Source organism: Podarcis erhardii (genome assembly GCF_964252035.2).
Source record: "Podarcis erhardii genome assembly, chromosome: 1".
NCBI lineage: Eukaryota > Metazoa > Chordata > Lepidosauria > Squamata > Lacertidae > Podarcis > Podarcis erhardii.
This window is the reverse complement of record NC_138497.1, coordinates 47,823,499-47,847,650: the sequence shown is the minus strand read 5'-3', so window position 1 is coordinate 47,847,650 and position 24,152 is coordinate 47,823,499. Positions and strand designations below refer to the sequence as shown.

General features: G+C 43.4%; 1 protein-coding gene across 3 annotated transcripts in view; it reads right to left on the bottom strand.

Moving 5' to 3' along the window:
- Window positions 1-24,152, bottom strand: part of SLC8A3 (solute carrier family 8 member A3) — a 170,294-nt gene that overhangs the window by 123,597 nt on the left and 22,545 nt on the right. For all 3 annotated transcript variants that reach the window (XM_081881505.1, XM_081881507.1, XM_081881506.1), the window contains exon 2: window positions 6,971-8,796. In XM_081881505.1, coding sequence (XP_081737631.1) covers window positions 6,971-8,739 — 1,769 coding nt within the window. In that variant the 5' untranslated portion in view covers window positions 8,740-8,796. The remainder of the gene's footprint in view (window positions 1-6,970; window positions 8,797-24,152) is intronic.

Below are 24,152 nucleotides of genomic sequence, written 5' to 3'. Positions count from 1 at the left end.
GCTTAGGGGGGACAGCAGAGGATGGCCCAGAGTGGTAGAGATGCCACTACAATACTACTACCAGTAACTATGAGTTGGATCCAAATAATAGCTAGTTTCACAAAAGCTTGCACAAGAGGTTGTGCAAAGGTTTACATAATGCTTTAATATTAAGGATCTAAAACAGTACTCATGATTGCACAAGATCTTTGGATAAACATTTTCCACATTTGTAAGGGCACTTTTGGATTCAAATCCTTGTAAAACTAGGGTTAACACTGCAGCATGAAGTCTTACATTAGTCTAACAGTAGGTCCTGGCATGTTTCCCATTCAGGGGTGCAATACTCGGTTGGTGGATAATTTAATGACAGTGACGATGTTTGTACTACCACAGCATATGAGGTTCTGGCACATTTTCTGGCTGTATTAACATATGTACTGGCCTTTTTGCTGGAGCTTTTGAAGATGAGATTTAAATGTAAGGCAGCTATCAGGCATCCTTCCCAGACGATATTGGATGAGAAATCAGATCAACAGGTTTGCTCCCCATTAATATTTCCAGAGTCTTATTTAATACCTAAAATGAAAAGGTGTTGGACATTCCGATCCATACTGGAAACGAAAGTTCATTCTGGCAGAAATATATTCAATATGTGAAAATCTAAGGTTAACCACTATCCATTGACCAGCTTTAACCCACATATGAGGCTCTGCCATCTCAGGGCATTGCCAGATCATCTTGGGATACTCTTTGGGACGCTGCGCAAAGAGTTGTTGCTGCCTCCTTCCCGTCACTTTTGAAGCAGCACAAGCCCTTGGTGCAGCTCATCTGGAAGGAGCACTTGAGATCAAATGCAAGATTTGGTGTAAAGGCACAATATTGTGATATATAACCTTCAGTCTATGCCTTGTTTGGCTTGGTGCAACTGCTCATGGGATTCAGACTGGTCCATTCATGTTAATATAATTTAAGTGCCTTGAGGAATATGGACTTGTCTACTAAAGCACATTCAAAGAAGATTGTGAAGCTCCGGGTAACCTTTTCAAATTATTTAGTCTTTGATCAGACAGACAGACAGACAGACAGACATACACACACACACACACACACACACACACACACACACACGCATGCATGTGATAGTAAATGGGGCTGTAGAAATATCTAATTCTATATAAAGGAATTTTAGGGATTTTCCTCCCAGCAGCAGATTTCTCTCTCTGTGTGTGTTTATCTGATTGAAAGCCAGTGAAATAAAAATAGATCTTTCCCTACAAAATCTGGAGGGAATGGCTGAGATGGATTTATTTAGGCTGCAAGGCCACAGTAAAGGAGGGCCGATAATTGAATCCTTCTAGCTTTGTAGCAAAGGGATCCTAAACAAAGGTCTTTTGCAGACGTGAATGAATGGAAGGGCTCATATCACATGGATGCTTTTTGTCTGATCAAAAAAAGTATGCACTCTGCAAATCCAGTGAAATGGAAAGCCAGCCACCTGCAGGAACAAGGTTGGATCTGGACTCTAACCCCAACACATCTATTTTTAATGGGGCAAGGACACCTTTTCAACAATGGCCAACCTTACCTTCTTCTAACCATGAGATCATCAAGCAACACCATCACCTCTAGGCTGAAGTTCAACCTACAGTTATGTATATAAAGAAATATGGGCAAGACCATGAATGAACCAGTATAGTAAAAGCAGATGGGAAGCGACTTTTTGCCTGCATTTCTAAACATCGATGGATAGATCTCATCTCTGTTCCATGTCACTATGACACAGGATATAAACAAGTTACTTCCTTACCACAGTGAGCAAGAGTAGCAGAACTCTGAAACCAACCACCAATTAGTTGTTTGACCTGAAAAAGGCCATTTTTAATCCACTTTGGGATAAGTTCCCTCTAAGATTATGCAAACACATGGCCCGTGAATTAATCTTACAGCCCTTCCACCATGGGCTGCTAAGAATCCTCTTCACCTATTATCTTCACTGTCAATGTATTTCACTCTAGCTATGGGCGATTTGGGACTCTGGGAGTTTCCCTCATTTGAAGTTGTCACACAAATCCGTTCACACGCCATTCCATTCCCTTCCACCCACCCACCCCTGACAGGATGCCATTTGTTCTTCACATGGACAGTTGGCATGTAATCCCCATCAGCACCTGTCAGCAAAGGCTGTAAGAGGGTAAAGATCAACCCAATGCTTCTCCTGTTTAAGCAATTGTCAGGGTGTCCCATTTCAGAAGACTGATTTCATGCATTCCTGAAACGCCACCACAATCACCTGATACTAATCTCTAGAAAGCCGCACACAACACACACTGCTCCTCAGCCAGTCAACATGAAAACACCACGGATAATCTCCCCAAGTCATGCCAGCCAATGCACAGCCAACATTCACGCTGAAGTGTTTCATACCATAAGTATGGTGTTTCATACCATAAGTATGTACCATAAGCACTGCATGTCAAAGGGAAAATAGATTTTTTTTCTTAGTGATTATTAAATCCTGAAAGAAGGGGAGCTTATCTACAACCTTTGACACATATCCAAGGAGCAGGACATAAAAGTAAATCCAACATTTACCTCCCCCCACCAAAAAAAGCTTCCACCATTGTGGAGCCCCTATTATACAAACCTTCAAACATCTATACATGCGGGTACATGACACTGATATTTAGGACCTGTGTGTATCCTGTCTCTCATAAACACAAAACAAACTCCTTGATGAAACCATGCAAGTATCTCAATGTTTTGGATGCATTATTTAAAGGGCTTGTCTTCAAACGACTGCAATCTCCTCCCTGGAAGTCCTTAATTGAAAAGGGTCGTTTTGTGAAACAAAAAATTATAGAGGAGAAATACTGGCTATGGGAAGCAGACCTCAGCCTGCTTACAAAAAGTTACAGAAGCTGTAATTTAAACTTGGTATGTCAGTAAATGTGTCTTCTTAACATTATTAATTCCAGGGCACTGACTGTGGTAATCAGAGAATTCCCAAGAGAAGCATGAGAGATGATTCTTAAATAGCTCAGCCGACAATGGGCGGCCCACAATCCCTATAAGTTAGAATCTGATGGGAAGTTGGGAGGTCGGCAGCAGCAGCAAATAAGTGGCAAGGATGTAAGGCAGTGAATGGAGAGAAAGCATCTAGTATTGTCAACATTCAGAATTTACAAACACCCTGCTAGACAATGCTGTCTGCAATTATGAAATTCTTTAAAATATACACCTGTAGGTTTCAGAGGCACAAAGCAGTGAAACCATGTAACTTCTACCTAGGCATCTCTATCAAGAATTAGATACAGACTTACTGTCCTTGCTCTAAAGTCATGGCAGCCTCTCAAAACTGGTAACTTATCTGCCACCATATTCCCTTACTAAACCACAATGACGTTATGCCTTAAAGTAGGCAGGCATCTGTACTGAATCAATTATCTGTGGATTACTCTACACTCTTCAGAAATAATCTCTGAAGGGCTCCTCTCCAATTATAAATGGGACTGTTTGAATATAAAGCAGCATGTGAGCCCGTGTGGTGTAGTGGTTAAGAGCGGTAGTCTCGTAATCTGGTGAACCGAGTTCGCGTCTCCACTCCTCCACATGCAGCTGCTGGGTGACCTTGGGCTAGTCACACTTCTTTGAAGTCTCTCAGCCCCACTCACCTTACAGAGTGTTTGTTGTGGGAGAGGAAGAGAAAGGAGAATGTTAACTGCTTTGAGACTCCTTAAGGTAGTGATAAAGGGGGATATCAAATCCATAGAACTGGTACACAGATTTGATGAAAAGTTTCAGTGGTGGTCACTTCATCCAGTGGGCTAAAATGTAAGAGAACTGTAGAGTTGGAAGGGACAACAAGGGGCATTCAGTTTGATTTGCACCCCCAAATCCTTGCTCATATTCTATGATTAAAAAAAGAGGGGAAAAAATCAGCCCAATCCATGGGTGCTTCTTCTGTACTAGTTGCTATGTTTGGAAATCTGCCATGTTGGAAAGCCGTGATGTATGTGCCCTCCAAAACAGCGGCTTGAATTTTAAAATCAATTACTGGAGAAAATGGAACTTCATCTAGCAGGTTCACAGGCATCGCAGTGACAGCACAAGTCCTGCTAAATATATGTAGTTCTCACATTTGCCCTTTGCGGCATCACTTGGGGCAATGTGGCAGCTATTCAATGTTGCAGAATTGGCTCTTGAACTATTAAATGGATTACGTAAAAAAAGAAGAAGAAGAAGATCCAAATGTCTAATGTGTTTGAGCTTGCTACTTTCCCAAAAGGCACTTCAGTGCATTAACCTGGACTAATGATGGGGATGGAATAAGAGGGATATGAGAAGGGCTGCCTGAGGCCCACGTCAACAAGGAGCAGGGGCAGCGGGAAATGCTTCCAGTGGCCTGGATGCTCTCCAGTGGCCTAGCACTCCTCACCAGAAGGCAGGATTCTCTGAGCAAGGATAAAGTACATAGGATCTGTAGAGACTTGAGCACTGCTGTCCTAGACCTCACAGCTCTGAAGCTGATAGGACAGGGCAGATGGCAGCAGAATTATAGCTGTTGGATGAGGCTAGTGGATCTTCCATAGGCCCCAACCCAATATGGTGGATGGGACTGCTTAAGGGGGGAGCACCAGGGTGCAGACCTCACAGGTCTGTGCATAGCTGTGACCTCATTGCCACCTCAACTTGCCCTATCCCATGCAATGAGCTTGGGAGACACTGCTGACAGTGGTGTGGTCCACCACCACACAAGCCAACACAGCTGCTAGTATGTGGCCAAAATGAACTCAGTTCCATGCTTACTAAGAGGAAGCCTGCAGAGGCAGATCAACAGTGATGTAAGCTGCACACCATCAACAGGTTGGCACCAGTGGCAGTACCAGCCCGCCTGTGTAGAACAGCTGGGTTGTGGGATTTGGATTGCTTGCAGAGTCACAGAAATTAGAACTCCCCTCAATTCCACACTCCTTCAACAAGAGAGTTACACAGAAGATCACCTATCCACCAACAACAGAGAAATAATTTCTCCCAACCCACCTCCCTAAATATGGGTGAGGAAACTTTGACCATACTGGAATTACAGAAGCAATAAGCAAGACCCGGCAGCAGGATCCATCTGCTTTCCACAGAATTGAAGTTTGATTCAGGGGTCTTTTTATTCCCACATTCCACCCAAGATAAACATTTTTAGGGATTCAGCATGGTTTCTTTTCTTTTTAAATATTTTAATGATACACAAACTTTTGCCACTTAAGGAAAAGCATCCTGTGCAATCATCTCTGGTCATTGTCTCCTAAGTGGTAGGCAGTATCTCCAGGACAGAGCAAACTCCATTTCCTGACTCTTTAATGTTTTCCTGTATACCCACTTGATTGAGATCAATTGGGGTGGGGGGCGGGGTGGGACATTTGTGAATGCAGCTAACCTAGTGCTGACATGGAAAAGAACAACTTAGAATTCTAAAGGAAAACAACTTGCAGTTGTAGCTGTTTTGCTTTACCACTCTTTTCTTGTAAATAGAGGTGGTCTTTAGGTTGCATATGACAGGTTTCCATTTGCCTTTTTTTAAAATCTGGCACAGCATCCAGAATCTCCTCCTGAAGGATCAGCTTTTTCCATAATGGAAAATTAGAGAACTATTAATTAAGCATGAAAATGTTAACATGTATAGTGCATTTTGCTGCGATGTCACTGGACAGTCACAGAAAATGCAATTATATGATTGCGAGTGAAAGAGAAAAATGCCTCTGCCCAGGGGAGACCAGGTCAGACCATTGGAGCACCTAGCTCAGTATGGTCTGTTCCTCTTGCATTCACTAACAAACCCTCACAGTGACAGAGGAATCAACAGAGGCAGGGCAAGCAGAGCAGCATAATAAATCTACTAGAGAGGTTGCTTTAACATGTATTTTATAAAGAGGAAGGTATAACAAATTAAATGTGTGATTAATAAAGCTGTGTCTGTTTTAAGCTTCAGGCTAAAAGAGATGATTACACTGAAGGCATCTTACAGATTTTTCCACCTTCCAACGTTATCTAAAATATCTTGCTAATTTAAGCTGTAGATCAGAGGTGGTCATGCTACCAAACCTTAATAGAGGAATGTACATTGCTGTAGACTTGGCTAACAGAAGATTTTGTTTCCAAGAATAATTGCAATGTGCATCATCAAAGATGGTAGAAATCCCTTAGTATGTAAAGGAATTTTATTTGCAGGGGAGCACGTGAAAACTGCTCGGGTTTCCTACCATATTTCTTAAAACCTAATTAGAAGCTTTTATCTCTCTCTTGAAGCAACCGATGTGTTACTCAGACTCAAACTGAACTATCATTATTGGGGGGAAATAGTGATTAATTTGTGGGCTGGAAAGAAGCAGAGGAGAATGTAACTGGTTGGATAAAAAAACATTAAAAATTGTATCCGAAGAAGTGTGCATGGACACAAAAGCTTATACCCAGAACAAACTTAGTTGGTCTCTAAGGTGCTACTGAACAATTTTTTAAATTATTTTGATTGCGCCAGACCAACATGGCTACCTACCTGAATCTTGTAACTGATTAGATGAACCAGTAAGATCAGGGTATGATGACCAAGGATCTAGTTCTACAACCATAACTCGTTCAATCTGATAATGGCATGTGTCAATGACAATTAACTTGGGGAATATTCCTCTGGACCAAGACCCCAACTTTATTTTGGAATTTAATCTTGTCACAATTTTAACAATACTCAAGTAAAGTTTCAAAGGTATTCCCATTAGGCCATTAAAGAAGAATGCAGCCCTATTTATTTATTCCTAGGAGGAGAGCAGAAAAGCCCAGATCCTGCTGTAGGGTTCTTGCCTGGGGGGAGATAAGTATGGAGACTAGAGGGAAGGGAGAGAGGACAGTCCATTACATGTTGCCCTTGTTTACCTGTGATGGAAGAAAATTCTGGAGTTAAATAAATAGTTGACCTCTGAAGAAATTAAAGCGAGGTACTTACACAGTTTCATCGTTCTTGAACTCCAGCTCCCCATAAGCATCTTCAAAGTCCTCTCCGCCTCCTTTTGCTGTTCCTTCTACTGTTCTAAAAGGGACTATGACTGTACCTCGGGCACCAGATGTCCTAAGGACTTTCACCTCCATTACCCCAATGCTCTCACTGACATGTATCACGTCACATTCAAAGGTGAAGATGCCCGCATGGTCATCATCTAAGATAGTCACAGTGGCCACATAAGGAGAGGCCAGCATGGCCTTGGGGTATGGCAAGTTATTGAGCTCCGGAGGAGGTTCGTCTGTCTCAACCACCCGCAGGTTGCTGAGGCGCACAAAGAAATGCTCATCTTCCTCAAAGATGTCATCATCAATGATCCCTATAGAGAACTCTTTCTGGGTCTCCCCTGACTTCAAGACAACCGTCCCTTCTGTAAACTCATAGTCAGCCCCCGCATTGGCAGAGCCATCCTCTGTTTTATAGTCCACATAGATTGTCTTGGATATGTCTCCTCCTTTCCGAACGACGGTTAGGAGGACAGCACCACAGTTCTCCAGACACTGGTAGGAGCAAGGATCAAAACAAATTTTTGAGATAAAGTCCTCTGGTTCCTCTGGCCGCACCTCATGCAAGCTAGCACTCCTCTTGGCTTGCTCAGCTGCATGCTTTTTAAGGATATTTCCTGCTCCGGTCATCATCCTGGTGGCCTGAATCCGATAGAATGCTCTGCTCTTTTGCTGATGAGATAAGGCATGGTAATTGGCCATTTCCACCAGCTGGTCTAAGTCTTTCTCTGGGTGTTTTTGCTTCAGATCCTTGAGAATCCGGATCATCTCTTTGCGAGACTCGTCCACCTCTTTCCCCTCCATAGGCACTAGGTTTCCATCCAGAAAGTGAGAGTTCATCATCTTACCGTCCATTTCAATCCCTTTGGGGTGCTCCCCCTCAGTCTCAATGATAATACCTCTGTGCTTGTCAGTACGGTACTTTTTGTGCATATACTTGTAGAAGAACAGCCTTCTGTCTGCTATCCAAGCCAGGAGGACACAAACAGGGAAGAAGAACAGAGTGAGGAGGCCTTCCCATACCTGGACCACACCTGGAGAGAAAACCGCAAGGATCATGTATAACCAGATATAGGCGAAGATGCTCCAAGCCGCAGTGACAAAGAAGACCCTCAAATGCTTTATCTTCCTCACCTCGCCATCAGGAATGACATAGACACAGATGGCTATGATAATAAACATATTGAAAGCTGCACTGCCAACTATGGTTGAAGGTCCCAGATCGCCAGCAATGAATCCATGGCCACAGACCTCTATCAATGACAGGAGGATCTCAGGAGCAGAGGAACCAAGAGCCATGAGGGTCAAATTGGAAACAGTTTCATTCCAAACTCGGATGGTGGTGGTGGTGGTTTCTCCATTGGGTTTCCTGATGGTAACCTCTTTCTCTTGCGAAGTAATGACCTCTATGGATGCCATGAAGCGATCGGCAATGATGGAGACTCCGAGGAACATATAGATCAGCGCCACAAAGTAAACAATAACCCTGGCAATTTTGTCCCCCAGAGATGGGTTTTCTGGGTACCATATTGGCAAGATAACACCCTCCTTGCACACCGAGGAACCTGAGCATGTACTGTTTTGTCCTATGCTGGCTGGATCTGCCCCCGTGCCAGCGTCCACCTGCAGACCATGTAAAAAAAGGACAAAAGTAATGAGCCCAAAACGGAGGAAGGCTGAGCTGACAGGTTGCAACCTTAACCACGCCATACACAAGATTTAGCTTCTACTGTCCAGAGGCAACAGTCTTCTTTCCAGGTTAAGAACCTGCAAGAGAAAAGAATGAAAAGTATGAGATGGAAGAAAACAAAAGAAAGCTGTTTCGTACATAGACAAAGTGTTTCACTGTTATTCACCTCAAGTCACATCTACTTATTAAGTACACATGGAAACAGCAACAATATCTGGAGGTGTTTATGCAGCGCAGGCAAAATTGTAGCACTGATGAACAAAATATTCAGAGGCCAAATGTTTACACAGATCCCACAGTGACTAACAGTATAGTTAATTTAGATACCAGTCTCTGGATTGTAATAAACAAAATCTGCCCTTATTCCCTTATGGGGGACACAGGAGCCCTTATAGAGTCCTTTGTAGGTTCTCCATCAGCAGGAGAAAATAACAGAGGCCAATCAGAGAATACTGAGAAGCAAAGCAGCTAGTAAGCCTGATCTTTATTGAACTGTTGCAACAGGGTGCTCCCCTCAAACACAGGAAAGGAGGAGGACCCAGAACCAAGGTGTGTCTGCCCTTATATAGACATTTTAAATTGCCTTCCCCGGAGCTCAAGAGCACCCCTCCATATATCATATATACATCACAGAAGGGGTGTAACCCAAGACCACCACCCCACAAACATCATACCTGCATCACAGAAAAGGTGGTCTACAACAGAAAGTTGCTGTTTTTCCTGTCTGTCAGGTTATCTGATAATGCCTTATCTGATTGCCTTTCCTGGTAGTCTGGCCATTCCTTTGAGATGGTGATTTCCCAATTCCCGAGACAATGGGAAGGTTCCCTCACCCCCTCCCTCCTTGCAGAGAAAACATTTGGTCAGTTTGGGAGTCAAAATGGTTTCAGTCTTCCTGTGCTGCTCCAGACATGTGGTCCACATAGCTATGTACATGCTTGGTTGGTACATTTATAAACATTTATTATATATATAAGACCTTAAATTTTTAATTTCAGGATGAAAACAGTTACCAAACGGAAACTGAATTATTATCAAGGAAACTCTACCGCAAGGGTCAATCCTACCATGATGCAGATAGAGGTGAAAAAATTGCAGCTACGTGCAACCCAATCCTATCCATATTTATTAAGTTCCGTGAGACTTACTCCTAGGTAAGTCTGTATAGGACTGGATGCAAATCTCCCACTTCCACGGGGGCACACAGGGAATACTACTTCTTTCCCGCCACAGAAATAAACTTCCTGGTTTATTTTGAAGCTATTTGGGGATTTTTCCTCATGTGTTTGTGAGAGTTCTCAGATTTCTCTATATCACTTGTCAATCACTGTTCTGAATTTATTCATTGACTATCAACACTGAAAGGTGAGGATATGCTCATTTCTCCCATCATCCCTAGCTAACAGGACCAGTGATTAGAGATGATGGGAATTGTAGTCCAAAAACAGCTAGAGACCCAAGTTTGGGGAACACCGGACTAGATGACTCTAGTCTAAAGTTCTATGATTCTATGGCCAGTATATGGCTAATCTAGCACCTTTAGGAAACTACCCAGTCCAACGGTGGTAACCTCCGTTTAAGAACAATCTGCTTTACAAACTCCACAAAACCAGAAATAGTGTCTTTGCTTGTGAACTTTACCTCGGTCTAAAAACGGAACCAAACGGTGGAAGGGCACCGGCAGCGGGAGGCCTCATTAGGGAAAGCATGCCTCAGTTTAAGAACGGTTTCAGTTTAAGAATGGACTTCCGGAATGGATTACGTTCGTAAACCGAGGTACATGGATCCTCTGCATGTTCCAACAACAACCAAAACTCTTAAAAATCACTTTGCCTATATTTTCAGTGTCAAGGGGGAAAGGATCCCTGGGGAAAGGAAAGGACCTGCAATAGCATGAAGCCGATCACTCACAAAGAGACTTTGGCCCAACTTCTGCCTCAGTCCAGTCCACATATATCCCAAAACAGAGCTGAGGGAAGAAAGAGAGAGAACTTACACTTCTCTGAACAATCTGAGCAGCAAACTCAAAGCCTAGTTCTTATTACTTCTGCTGTGAGCTACTCATTGCTGCAAAGCTGTATCTATAATTTGCTGACACATAAATCTGAATAAGCCCACCTGCAGGCTCTAGTGGCACGTCATACATTCTGAACCTCTCACTAGCGCGGTTAGAAGAGATTCCAAGAACGCTGCGCACATGGCCAGAGTTAAATAGTTTATATGCATAATCATAGACCAGAAATGTCTCAAATGACTAAAGAATTTGCAGCGCTGAGTATATTCCAGGAATCATTTGAATGTTATCAGTGTGAACAGATGCATCACAAATGGCAGGTTTATCATCATGTTGTGTCATTCGCTTCTACCCCCAAGCAGGCATAATCTGTCCAGTATCAGCAACGACCAGTAATTTTTTTATAAGCTTTCAGATAAGTATATATAATGACAAGCAAAACAGGAAGAAAAGAACGAACAGCGACTGCAAATGAACAACAACAAAAAGACCCACCAGGCCTGAAAAATGGAGAGAATTGATTTCGTGGTATCAGAATCACAAATCCATATCAGACATCCTTGGGATAGATGAGGACAGAAAGAAGTAACACGTCTCCTTGGCATTGCACAGATTAATTCAGACATGACATATTCTTTCTGCCTCGCTCTCTGAAAGCCTGGTTATTTATTTCCTTTTCTAATTTGGACCTGACTTTTGGTGTTAGTCTAGGCTAGGGGTCTGCAACCTTTAAGACAAAAAGAGCCACTTGGACCCGTTTCCGAAGAAAAAAAAACTGGGAGCCGCAAACATGCGCGCCGCTGCCCTCTGATCTGACAGCGGGCGGGAAGGTGACGTCGGGATGGTGCGTGACTAACGCACGCACTGCCCCCATGCGACGTCACAGCCAGTACAGCACCCGCCACAGTGGGGAGTGTTGGGGCGCACAATGCGCCTCCTCCCCTCGCTAGTATCCGCCCCGGAGCCGCAGCAAAGGTGTAAAAGAGCCATATGCGGCTCCGGAGCCGCGGGTTGCTGACCCCTGGTCTAGGCAGAGAGAAGCTAAGGTTGTAAAGCGGATTCTGGAGCCAACCTTGCAAGCCCTGACTCAAATTAATCACTGTAGATAAATGTTGCTGCAAGGTACCATGACGACCAGCATTTAAGTCAGGGGTATCCTTTTCTGTATTCACGTAGAATACAGTGCCTGGTTGGGGGGGGGGGCTTGAAGATCATTGTCCTCCTAAGCCAGTGTGGTGTAGTGGTTAAGAGTGGTGGACTCATAATCTGGGGAACCGGGTTCGCGTCTCTGCTCCTCCACATGCAGCTGCTGGGTGACCTTGGGCTAGTCACACTTCTCTGAAGTCTCTCAGCCCCACTCACCTCACAGAGTGTTTGTTGTGGGGGAGGAAGGGAAAAGGAGAATGTTAGCTGCTTTGAGACTCCTTAGGGTAGTGATAAAGCGGGATATCAAATCCAAACTCTTCTTCTTCTTCCTGAGGCAGAAAAATATGTGGCTGCATAGATATGCAGCTTTCCACATGGGGGAACCATCCTACGGGCCACATCCAATAGGTTTTTTTATACCCCGCAAACCTCTCAAAAACTGTCGTTAGTTTTTTGTGTGTGCTGTCCTACAGGTCACCTGCTGTGATACCATGATACCAAAAGGGATGGAGTATTTTTTTTTTAAACTACCCCCAATTGCATTTTTACACTTTTTATTGATTTTAATCCCCACACTGATTATTGATTTTAATCCCCACCCCAAGACTTGCCTTTGAGGTGGTCTGGAGTCAATATACAAATGTAGCTGAGCAGAGAAAAATCTACTTAATAACATGCTTGTCACCTGATGTGATGGTGACCTGCATGTGTGAACTGTCCGATCTAACACCACAGATGGATCTTCTTTATCACATTACCAGAAGCAGAAGGGTTTTCAGTGGTGTGAGTTTACACGTTCAAGCTGCATGTTATACAGTGTCAACTAATCAAGCGGGGGGGGGGAGGAATCGAGCAGTGCACATGCATGTGTGAACTGAAGAGGTGCTGCTCGATAGAGAAAGGACTGCAGGAAAGTTACAATCTCATGGCCAGCACAGGTTTAACACCACAGGCAGAACTTGCATCTCAGATACAAAAACAGTTCACGTGTTAATTAACAGTTCACATGTTCACCTTACGTCTAAAACAATGCATACGTGATCCCGCTTCTCAACGGTTTCAGTTGTTTTTAGATGGATTTGGAAAGAGAGAAATAGCCATGTTTTAATTGACCAGGAGAATTTGTTTCCCACAGATCAGGGCAAAGAGATGGAAGAGGAAAAGTTGAAGGGGTAAGCTGTCACTTGCGTAGGTGCCACACAAATCATGCTATTCATGGGAACAGGGGATCCTCTCTCCCATTGATTCAAAAATTCTGCATCAGAACGGAAATGTCTATCCTGATAGCCTGCTTTTAAAACTGACCTCATACGAAAATTGTCCTTCTGGTTGGAAGGCAGCTGTATGAGTTTGAGAGTTTTTGCATTAACAATATACTGTGGAATTAATTACCGGCTTCTGTTTCTAAGCTGAGAGGTAGAAGCAGCAGAGCCTCCTGTTTTCGTGGGCTTTGTTCAAAGCAAGAGAGCAAGATCAAAAGATCGGGTGTGTTTTGTGTACCCTGTGCAGAAAGTCTCACCAGAGAGCAATTTTTTTCAATAAAAACCACATTGTGAATGTATTGCCAACAGCTGAAAATAAATATGTAAATTAAATAAGAAAAGCTGCTTTCACACAGCTCAGTTCTCTTGTTAACAGTATGTGGATATTAAAGCCCACATTAGGAGAGCTCTACTTATGCATAATTTGCATGTGCAATTACTTTGATTGCGCTGCACATTGCATGATTATGCACATACAGATTGTACCTGCAAAAAACCCCAAACCACTTAAAAAACATAGGCTTGGATTTTGGCAATGGTATCTGTACTTTTCTGCAAATGAACCGAAAAAAATTCTTAAGAGAGAGGCAAGTTTTGTTTTGTTTTTTAAAAAAAGCATTACAGTTTGTAATCCAAATTGTCACCAGAAATTTATTATGTACTTACTTACTACATTTTTATGCCATCTTTTCCTCCAAGGAGCTCAAAGAAGCACACATGGTTCTCTCCTCCCCATTTTATCCTCACAACATTCCTGTGAGGCAGTTCGGGGTGAGAGAAAGTAACTGGCCCAAGGTTACCCAGTGAGCTGAGTGGAGATCCCAAGCCTAGTTTCCCAAGAGATAGCCCAACATTCTAGCCATTACACCACACTGGCTCTAAACCCTAGAGAAAAATGTTGAGTGTTGGAAAGAGCCATTAGAAATAGCTAATTGGAAAGAGAGGATTTCTAGAATGTTCTGCTAAACAACTAGTAATCAGTGACTAAAAGAAAACAAAAGTCTTGAAATTCTACATATCCTTTTCCACAAAGTTCCTGCAGTCATGATCTCAACTAGATATATGTTACAACCTGGATCTCTAGAGCAGCCTTTCCCACCAGACTTTTGGACTACAATGCCCATCACCCCTAACCATTGGCCATGTTGACCAGGGCTAATTAGAGTTGGCAGTAGGAAATACCAGGTATGGGGGTGCCACTCTAAGGGTGTGAGTTGCAACAGGATTTCTAAGAAAGAATGTGAGTTTAGAGCCGAGGTTCTCACATTGTGGTCCATGAGCTCCTACCAGGCCAATGTGTGGAAAGGATCATGATCAGCTGAGCTATGCACAACTCCCTAATGCTATCTGAAAATTCCCTAATGCTATTTGAGGGAAGAGAACTTGCAAGGAATTTTTTCATCAGATTTCTTCAGGGGAAGGAGAAATCATCCAAAAGATGGGACTCGCTATTACCAGTGGCAGTTGCACAGCTTATTTCTTTTTTCCTAACTTCTCCCCCCACCCCAGCACTAGAGTTAGCAGCCTGGCCATCATAGGAGCCAACTCCCTTCACCCCTTCAATAAAATACCATAACCCCCCCCCAGTTGATGGGCATTGCCATTCAAATGACATGCATGCATCACATCATGTGATCAGTGCTACAGTGTGGGGCTTACTGTCCCCCCCCCTCACTATTATATTCAAGCTGGCACTCCTGCTGGCCATCAATTTGCATCCTCCATAGATCCCCATCGACCCTAAACAATTGAAGAAGTGTCATATCCCTATAATCAGTCGTGGCTTCCCCCAAAGAGTCCTGGGAACTGTAATTTGTTAAGGGCACTGAGAGTTGTTAGGAGACCTCTATTCCCTTACAGAATTACACTTCCACCAAGTTCCCTGGGAAGAGGAACTGATTGCTAGGCGCGCATAGAATTGTTAAATATGCACAATCTGCCCTGTAGTCTTCAACACTGACTGGAGCCCTTACACTAACATTTCCACTTAACATACCAGTATTCTTGAGAATGTCAACCTATAAACAAATGGCAGACTCATTCTTCAAGCGTAGATATTTATGCAGCCGAAATGGAAGGCGTCAATAGGCTTGTAGGGGCGGGGGATCCCAATGTTTGCAAAAAAAAATAAGGGGGTGGAATCTAATGAGGATTGAGCATGCTCATTGGTCCACAATTGCTGGCTATTCTTCTTCTCCTTCTTTATTAGCTTTATAACGGTAAAGGTAAAGGGACCCCTGACCATTAGGTCCAGCCATGGCCGACTCTGGGGTTGCGGCACTCATCTCGCTTTATTGGCCGAGGGAGCCGGCGTACAGCTTCCAGGTCATGTGGCCAGCATGACTAAGCCACTTCTGGCGAACCAGAGCAGCGCACAGAAACGCCGTTTACCTTCCTGCCGGAGTGGTACCTATTTATCTACTTGCACTTTGACGTGCTTTTGAACTGCTAGGTTGGCAGGAGCAGGGACCGAGCAACGGGAGCTCACCCCATCGCGGGGATTCGAACTGCCGACCTTCTGATTGGCAAGCCCAAGTGGCACAGTGGTGTAACCCACAGCGCCACCCGCGTCCCTATTAGTTTTATATACCACCCTTAATCAAAAGATCTCAGGGCAGTTCGGAAGAGAAAATTGCAAGATAAAAACACAAAAAAGCAGTTAAAACAAACACAACAAAACAATAGCCCTCTCCCCTCCCATAAGCACATTTAAAAGGCTGTAGAATACTAATCAGCCAAACGCCTGGTTGAAGAGGAATGTTTTTGCCTGGCGCCTAAATATATATAAAGAAGGCACCTCCCTGTGGACAGTATTCCACAAACGAGGAACCAGTGCAGAAAAGGCACATTCTTGTGTTTCCACCCTCTGGACCTCACGTGGAGGAGGCACACAAAGAAGGGCCTCAGGTGATGAACGCAGAGTCTGAGTTGGTTTATATGGGGCGATGTAGTCCTTGAGTTACTGCAGGTGAAACGGGGAGAATGGAATGGAAAGTATTCAGGAAAACCAGGTATGCCTGGTTGGCTGGAACCCTGAACATGAAAACTCCACACTGCAATGGGTTGTTACAGGTCTCACTTGTAAAATAATAATAATAATAATGATGATGATGATGATGTGCAAAAATGCTAGTCAAAATATAGAGCAGCTAAAATAATCCACCCACCCTACATTACAAATGAGTAAAGAAGCTCTAGCATCTAATAGTCTTACTGACTTCAATTAAGCTTATACTCCCTTGTAAATGCACACAAGATTGAAGCCTGAATCTCCGCAACTGTTTTCAACAACCTCTGACATCAGGAAGAAGGTGGAGCCAAGAGTTTATCTTGTTCACTGAAGAAACCAGAGGCCTTTCTCCTGGGCATGGTAGGTCAATTGGTGCCAAAGAAGGACAGAACTTTCTTTATGTATGCAACAACAGCAGCAAGAATACTCATCGCGAAGTATTGGAAGATACAAGAATGGCAGATGAAGTTGATGGACTATATGGAACTGGCGGAAATGACTGGCAGAATCCGAGACCAGAGAGAAGAGTCGGTGGAAGAAGATTGGAAAAAGTTTTAAGATTATTTACAGAAATATTGTAAAATTAATGAATGTTAGAAAAATGATGGAATGAAGTTATATGGTTTTAGCAGAAATGTTATAAGGAATTAGGTACAGACAGATTCTAAATGTATTAAAGGGGGAAAAAACAAGGTTAGAATATGTTAAGATAAATTACAGGACAGAAAACAGAGGAAGATGGAAAGGAATTGCTGAAACAGTTAATTGAAGTGGAATACAAAAAAAGGAGGTGTGAGGAGGTCGCTGAAACAAGTGAACGAAAGTTATGATATTGAAATTAATGGATGTGTTTTTAATTGTTTTTGTTTTGTTTGGTTGATTCAGTGTCTTAGGGTTTGGGTTGTGTGGTGTTTTTATTTTTGTATTGTATTGTATTGTATTGTTTAATTCTTTTTCTTTTCTTTTGTAATCTTCAAACTGCTAATAAATATTTATTTATTTTTTTAAAAAAAGAGTTTATCTTGTTCATTTGCTGTCATAATCATATCACTTACAAATATTTTAGGACATGCACAGCTCAGATTGTGGACAGTGCTCAAAAGGGATTGTGTCATTTTAAGCCTGAAGCAGGACATGAATTTAAAAACAGCACTGCCAGATGCTCACTCGGATAGATTCCTAAAGAGGTTCACGGCAGAAAGAAGTCTAGCAGGTCTGCTGCTCTCTTCACCACCAGCCTCGGCTCGGGTTGCTGTAGGAAATAATCTTTCCACTATGCCTGCAGTGGATAGAGGACTAGCTGGGCTGGAGAGACCACTGTAGCATAAATAGCTAAAGGCAGAAAGGGATCCTGCTTTTTCTCCAGGAAAACTAAAACTTGAAATTTGTTTGTTTAAAAAATGCTGCTTGGATGTAGGAAATGTCCAACATCATAAATCTAAACATCACCATGTCCTTTTTGTCCTATTTAGAAACTGTTATGTGTGCTACATCTTCCAAACATATCCATTTGTGCGGGGAAACACTGGGCTTCTCCTCTTCTTCAAAGGAGATTTTCTCTATGCGGAAACATGGCACATGCGAAGTACTAAGGACTGCTGACTTCTTAAAAGCAGGCCTCTCCAACCTGGAGCTTTCTGGTCATGTGGCCAGCTTCTGGTACAACAGGACACTGTGACAAGTGTCAGAGAGCATGGAAACGCTGTTTACCTTCCTGCTGCAGTGGTACCTATTTATCTACTTGCACTGGTGTGCTTTTGAACTGCTAGGTTGGCAGGAGTTGAGACAGAGCAACAGGAGCTCACCCCATCATGGGGAATTGAACTGCTGACCTTGAGATCGGCAAGCCCAAGAGGCTTGGTGGTTTAGACCACAGCACCGCCCACTCCCTTACCAACCAACCAGGGTGGCTATAAAAGAGGATTAGACAAATTAATGGAGGAGAATACTATTAATGGCTACTAACCACCATAGCTCTGCCCTGCCTCCACAGTCAGAGGCAGTACAGTGGTACCTCAGGTTACAGACTCTGCTAATCCAGAAATAGTACCTCAGGTTAAGAACTTTACCTCAGGATGAGAACAGAAATCGTGTGGCGGTGGCGTGCTGGCAGTGAGAACCCCATTAGCTAAAGTGGGACCTCAGGTTAAGAACAGTTTCAGGTTAAGAATGGACCTCTGGAACGAATCAAGTTCTTAACCCGAGGTACCACTGTAATGCTTTCGAATACCAGTTGGTGGAAATGGCAGGAGGAGAGACACAAATTTTATGAAGGCTATTCAGTTAACTTCGTGAATATGGCTAGAAGCTGCTTGCTGGTTTCCCCCAGACACAGTGGCGTAGCGTGGATTGTGAGCACCCGGGGCAAGGCAAGTAATTTGCGCCCCCTAACCCGTGGATTCGCGCCCCCTAACCCGTGGATTTGCGCCCCTAACCCGTGGATTTGCCCTAACCCCAGATGTTGCGCCCGGTGCGGCCGGGCCCCCCTGCACCCCCCACGCTACGCCACTGCCCAGACATTTGGATGCTGGAGCCAGTGGCCTGAACCAGCAGCCTCTTTCCATGTTCTTAGAGGTCTCTACTTAAAAGCACCTTTGGAACTCTCTGCTGAAACGCAACCCCCATCTTTGCCTTGTAACACTAATGCAGTGGCAGGAGATGTTTGCAAAGAAGCATTGACCCATGGGTAGGGAGTACATAAGTATTTCTTTATCAATAACTATTCTCTGAAACCGCTCTCTTCCCAACTGTATTTCCCCATTTTCTGCCAGTCAGCTCTCAGACCAGAAATAGCAGCCCAGCTGAGAAGGAAAAGTCGCTTAGGGGAGGGGATGTGTAGGAATATTATTAGTAGGAGAGGGAGGTTAAGCAACTTCTGCCCCCAAATCTCCCCTGCCGCCTCATCGCTGTTAAGTGGCAAACAATGCTTGGGTTGTGTGTGCTGAGTCAACACACAGTTCTGTCCCCTCAATTGTGAATCATTGGCCAAGCAACTACAGAATGGCACAGAATTGTTATTTCAAAGAATGGATATACACAGCACTCACAAGAGAGAGAGACAAAAGAACAACCGCCTCCAAAAGGAGAAAGAAAGGTTCTGTTGATTTCTGCAACAAACTAGATATACGTATTGAGGGTTGTATCCAGTTGCGTCCCTCGACTGGTGAAAGGCTCTTTGCCTCCATGAACGGAAAGAAGGAGGCAATCTTTGCAAATTCCCCCTTTCTCCTACCTCCAGATGCCTCCCACCCTCTGAAGTAAATTTTGAGATGCAGAAGGGTATAGAGGGAAGGGAGAATCAGTGAAAATCACACACCCCCCACACCCGCCCTTTCCTTCCTCCACTGGATCCAAGAAGTTTCCATCAGTGGAGAAGCACAGCTGGATATAACTTTGAAAGACTAGACCTGACTGATTTTATCATAATTGATTGACAGTGTGTACACCCCCCATGGTATTTATACTTTCTCTGCCTTTGTGTTTCTTTCTTCCTGAAACATTTTTATAAATAGAAATATGCAAACTTAAGGATCACTTGACATGGATTTGTTACCCTTTCACGCACTTTCCATCACTTTTTTCATATTTGCAATCAAGGCTGTACATATAAGGGAGGATATTCACTGCCCTTTCAGCAGCTGCTTCTGGCTGATATTGGGGTTTCTAATCCTTTTAATTTATTGTAAGGGTCTAAAACAAAAAGGGTGGTTGTGCTTCCAGGGTCAAAACTACACATTACACAGGAGAACCATGACTGGATTTTCTAAATTGTTTGGTTCGTGAAATGCTTGCCACTGGGTTTTTGTTTCCTAGGGTGGGGGAAGAAGAGATTTCCTCAAACTCCTATTTGCCAAGGTGCTGTTGACTATGGGTTTCTGGATTGTAATCTGGGACGATGCTTGTGATTGGAAGATACATGGGGGAAGGAAGACATTGAGATACCCCTTGCCTCCCCCACCCAACTGCTCCAAGAACAGTGGCAGCCCCCAGCAGAAGGATTTCAATAGAAAACAAACACTAGGAGATCCAGTTGCCCCAACTTTGCCACCACCCTGCAGCCCTGCCACATCACACAAGCCACTACACACACACACATACGGCAGCCACAGGTATTTATAAAGCAGACGAGTGACAGAAGACTATAGTTATTTGCACATCCTCCCCACTGCAACAGCATTTAAGAAGAGTAATCTCACTCCAATTTACTCCAGATCCTTACTTTGCCAGGTGTCTTGCTCCACATTTGCCTTCATGTAAAACATCCCAAATGCTGGGCAGACCTAGTCATAATTTTATTGAAACACGGGGGCCAGGTTGGGAAGATCAATTTATTTGTCTGCTTGATAAGAGATGTATACTAGCCGCTTTCCACAGCCTAACAGCAGGAGCCAATTGTTAAGTTGTTAAGTATAAAAGATGAAGTGGTTGTCTTTCCCTCAGCGTGACCCTGTGGCACTCCTTGCAGAATAGACTCTCCAGGGAAGAAAGAGCCCCTGGAAGCAACCTGACTAGTCCTCATGAACTGACTAGTCCTCATGAACTGCCATCAGGAAGCTTGAAAGCCTTTACTTCCTGCTTTACTTCCTTCATGGAACTGTTTTATTCTTCTTAAAAGGAGGGGGGAAATGTACAGAAATGGGTTGATTTATATATTTGTTCAAAACATTTATATCCTGCCTTTCCAATACCAAGCCTTCAAGGTGGCTTACAAAATCAATAAAAACCATTTCACAATATAATCCACATAAAAAGATCCAATTAAATGTTGCAGTGGCAATAGAGTAGGATATTGTCATAATGTCATTCACTAAATGTTCAGGAAAAGAAAACAGCTTTATCTCGACACCTAGAAGGCAGAAGAGGAGATGCTGAGTTACTATTTCTAGAAAGGTTATTGCGTGATCACGGAGCCAGCAGAGAAAGCTTAGCCCAAGTCGCCAGTCAACTAGCCTTTGCAGGTAGGAGCACCTGGAGGCAAGCCCAATAATCTCAGTGAACAGGCAAATTGGTATTAGAAAAGGCACTCCGATTTGCAGCTGGAAAGCAGGGTTTGAAAGATGAGGTTCAGTTTACAAGTGGGTCCCATAAGGATGAGTAAATTTTCCTCAGATCTCAAAGTGGGTCTCGCATCAGAACATTTGAAGAGTCCTGGTTGAACCAGCTTCCAGGTGAGCAGATTTAGTTAAACGGATACCCTTCTGAACATACAAGGTGTGACCGGAAAGTTCAGTGAATGGTCACAGAAATTGGACAGCGAGAAATATTCAAACATACAATCGGCTTTGGAAACCCATGAAATGCTCGCAATTGTGTATGGAGATGAAGCTGTAACTCGAAAGACAATGTATGAGTGGTTTATAGCATTTCCATTAAGGGCGGCAAACCATCAAAGATGACCTTTGGTCTGGCAGACCATTGACGAGCAGAACGGCTGCAAATGTCGACAGAGTTCGTGAGTTATTGATGTGGGATTGGCGTTTGTCTGTCCGAATGATGGTGGAAGAATTGCATATTCCGCATGAAATCATTACTGAGGTTAATGAGTTGTCCCACCCCCCGATCTGGCCCCACCAGATTTATTTCTTTTTCCAAAACTGAAATCTGCACTGAAAGGGCACAGATTTTCCAACATTTCACACATCCAAGCTGCTGTGACAAAGGAACTGAAAGCAGTACAAAAAGAGGACTTCTCCAGATGTTTCCAACAGTTCTACAAACGTTGTCAATGGTGCATTGTATCAGAGGGGGCCTACTTTGAAGGCCTGTAAGGTATGTATGTTCAGATATTTCTTGCTGTCCGATTTCTATGACCATTCATCGAACTTTCCGGTCACATCTTGTATTTATGTGTTTGTGTGTAAAAACATGAGGAGTTCAACAAATGTTAAATTTTGCTTGCCAAATAAAACAGTCCTTCCTCTCCTCCCCCATGCTCTGTTCTGGGGGGTTCTCCCAACCCCGCAGAGCCAATTCTGGAGCTGCAGAGACAACCCAGCGGGAGGAGGAGATGGGAAGTCCCACTGCACAAGTGTAAGTACTTGTCCAATGGAGCTTTCGCTGATGGAACAGGAGGAATTCAACCAATGGACCTTTGTCCAGCAGGAAGTGGAATGAGGCCCATCAACATATTTTATATAAATATTCCAAAGCTGAATGTGAATCTCCCTGTCAAAGGCTGTAAAGGAATATATCTCAAACTGTTTTGCAGATTTTGTGTTTCTTCTGAGGCAATTTGTTGGCTCCAGATTTGAAGCAAGACACTGCCCATGCTTCTCTCTGGGCTGTGTACTATCTTTAAGACCTGCTGTAAATGCCCTATCGGTTCAGCATTGCTCAGTCCCAACCCAGTGCTGAATCTGACTCGATCCATTAGTTCTACAGATATTAGCTCTTTGCAGCCCATGACAGAAGCTTGTGGCTGTTTTGTGGTACCTCTTAAGTAAATATATCAAGGACCTGGAGTTTATGGCAATGGAATTTCAAGAACTGTCTGGCCACCCATATAGTCTGCAGTAGCGGGATATTAAAAAAAAGAGCCGGTGCTGGAGGGCTAAGTCAGAGTCAGACACCTTGACAATTCACAATGATTCAGATCCCGGCAATCTCTTCATTTTAGCAGTAGCAAAATAGGAGTTCTGGTTTTTTTTGGGGGGGGTGGGATTGTTGACAATGAAATGCATTTCTGATTTATAAGCAAACAGCAGCAGGAGGAATTATAGGGCATAAGAAAATGTTTTCCATCCCTTTTGAAGGAGACAGCAATTGGAAGGAGGCAATTTCAGTGGAAGGAGGCAATTTCAGAAAGCTATAGACATTTGAATAATGGCTTTCTTTTGGGATTTATTTTTTTAAAGAAAGGCTACCCCCTCCCCTTTCCTCAGGGAAAAGTGCACCTGAAGGAAGTGATGCGCAAACACGCACATACCCATTAATCACTGTGGCAAATCTACTAGCGGGAGCCGCACATTTGCAAAGAGGGGAATGCAGTCATTTTATAAATATTTAAAGAGTAAGGATGCAAGAACTTCTTTGGCTCAGTCATGTTCTTAAGAAAAGTAATTATTTACGCTGAAGCTTATGCTGTGCCAAGCAAACACATGTGCAACATGGTCAGAAGGCCGTATCTCAAGCTTTGGCAGCAACAATTCCGCACTCCCTGCATTACCCGCTCAAGAACACACTGCTTTAAATTCTTAAAACATGATACAATATTTAAGAGGTGGACCGCACAATCTGTATTTATTCAGAAGTGAGTCCCACCTGTTCCATATTTCTTACTCCCATGTAAATGTCCGACCCCATGCTCATTTACTTGGGAGCAAGCTTCATTGTACCTAATTTGTTTTTACATTTGAGTAAACGTGCACAGGTCTGAGCGGAGGTGAAAATGACGGGAAGAGATGAAAGTGAGGGAATAGAAAAGAAAGGTGAGGGGAAATGTTTTCAGAGGAACAAAAGAAAGAACCGATTATTTAATTCTCAGCTGTAAATTAAAATGCTTTAGAATGCTTTGTGAAGCAGGCAGAGTGCTATGGATTGTTAGCCAACGCTTGGTGGCTTAGCCCTATTAGTGGGGATTTTGCAGAATTACTGAAATTGGAGACAGAAGAGAACTATTAAGCGTCTGCGGCTCCCATCCCTCTTCGCCACTGCCCTTTCCCTTCACAGCAGCCAGGGCTGTTTTGTCCCTTAAGCACGCTATTTTTCTAATGTGTTGTCCTTTTTACTTTTCTATTACCCACAAGAGGCCGATGCCACATCCTCCCCAGGAGACTAAACTCGCAATCTAATTTATCGCAGAGATTTGGACTTCAGCCTTCAGAATGAAAGTAAGCAATTGCATTTTATTCCACCTCCTTATTTCCTACCTGGTACTTTCCAACAGTCTCTCATTACTTGGCATTTAACACTCTAGATACTTCTGGAATAGAATTGTCATAAACTGGAATGGGCATCCCTCGGTCAAACGAAAACATCTTATTTCCATAAAATTTTATCAGC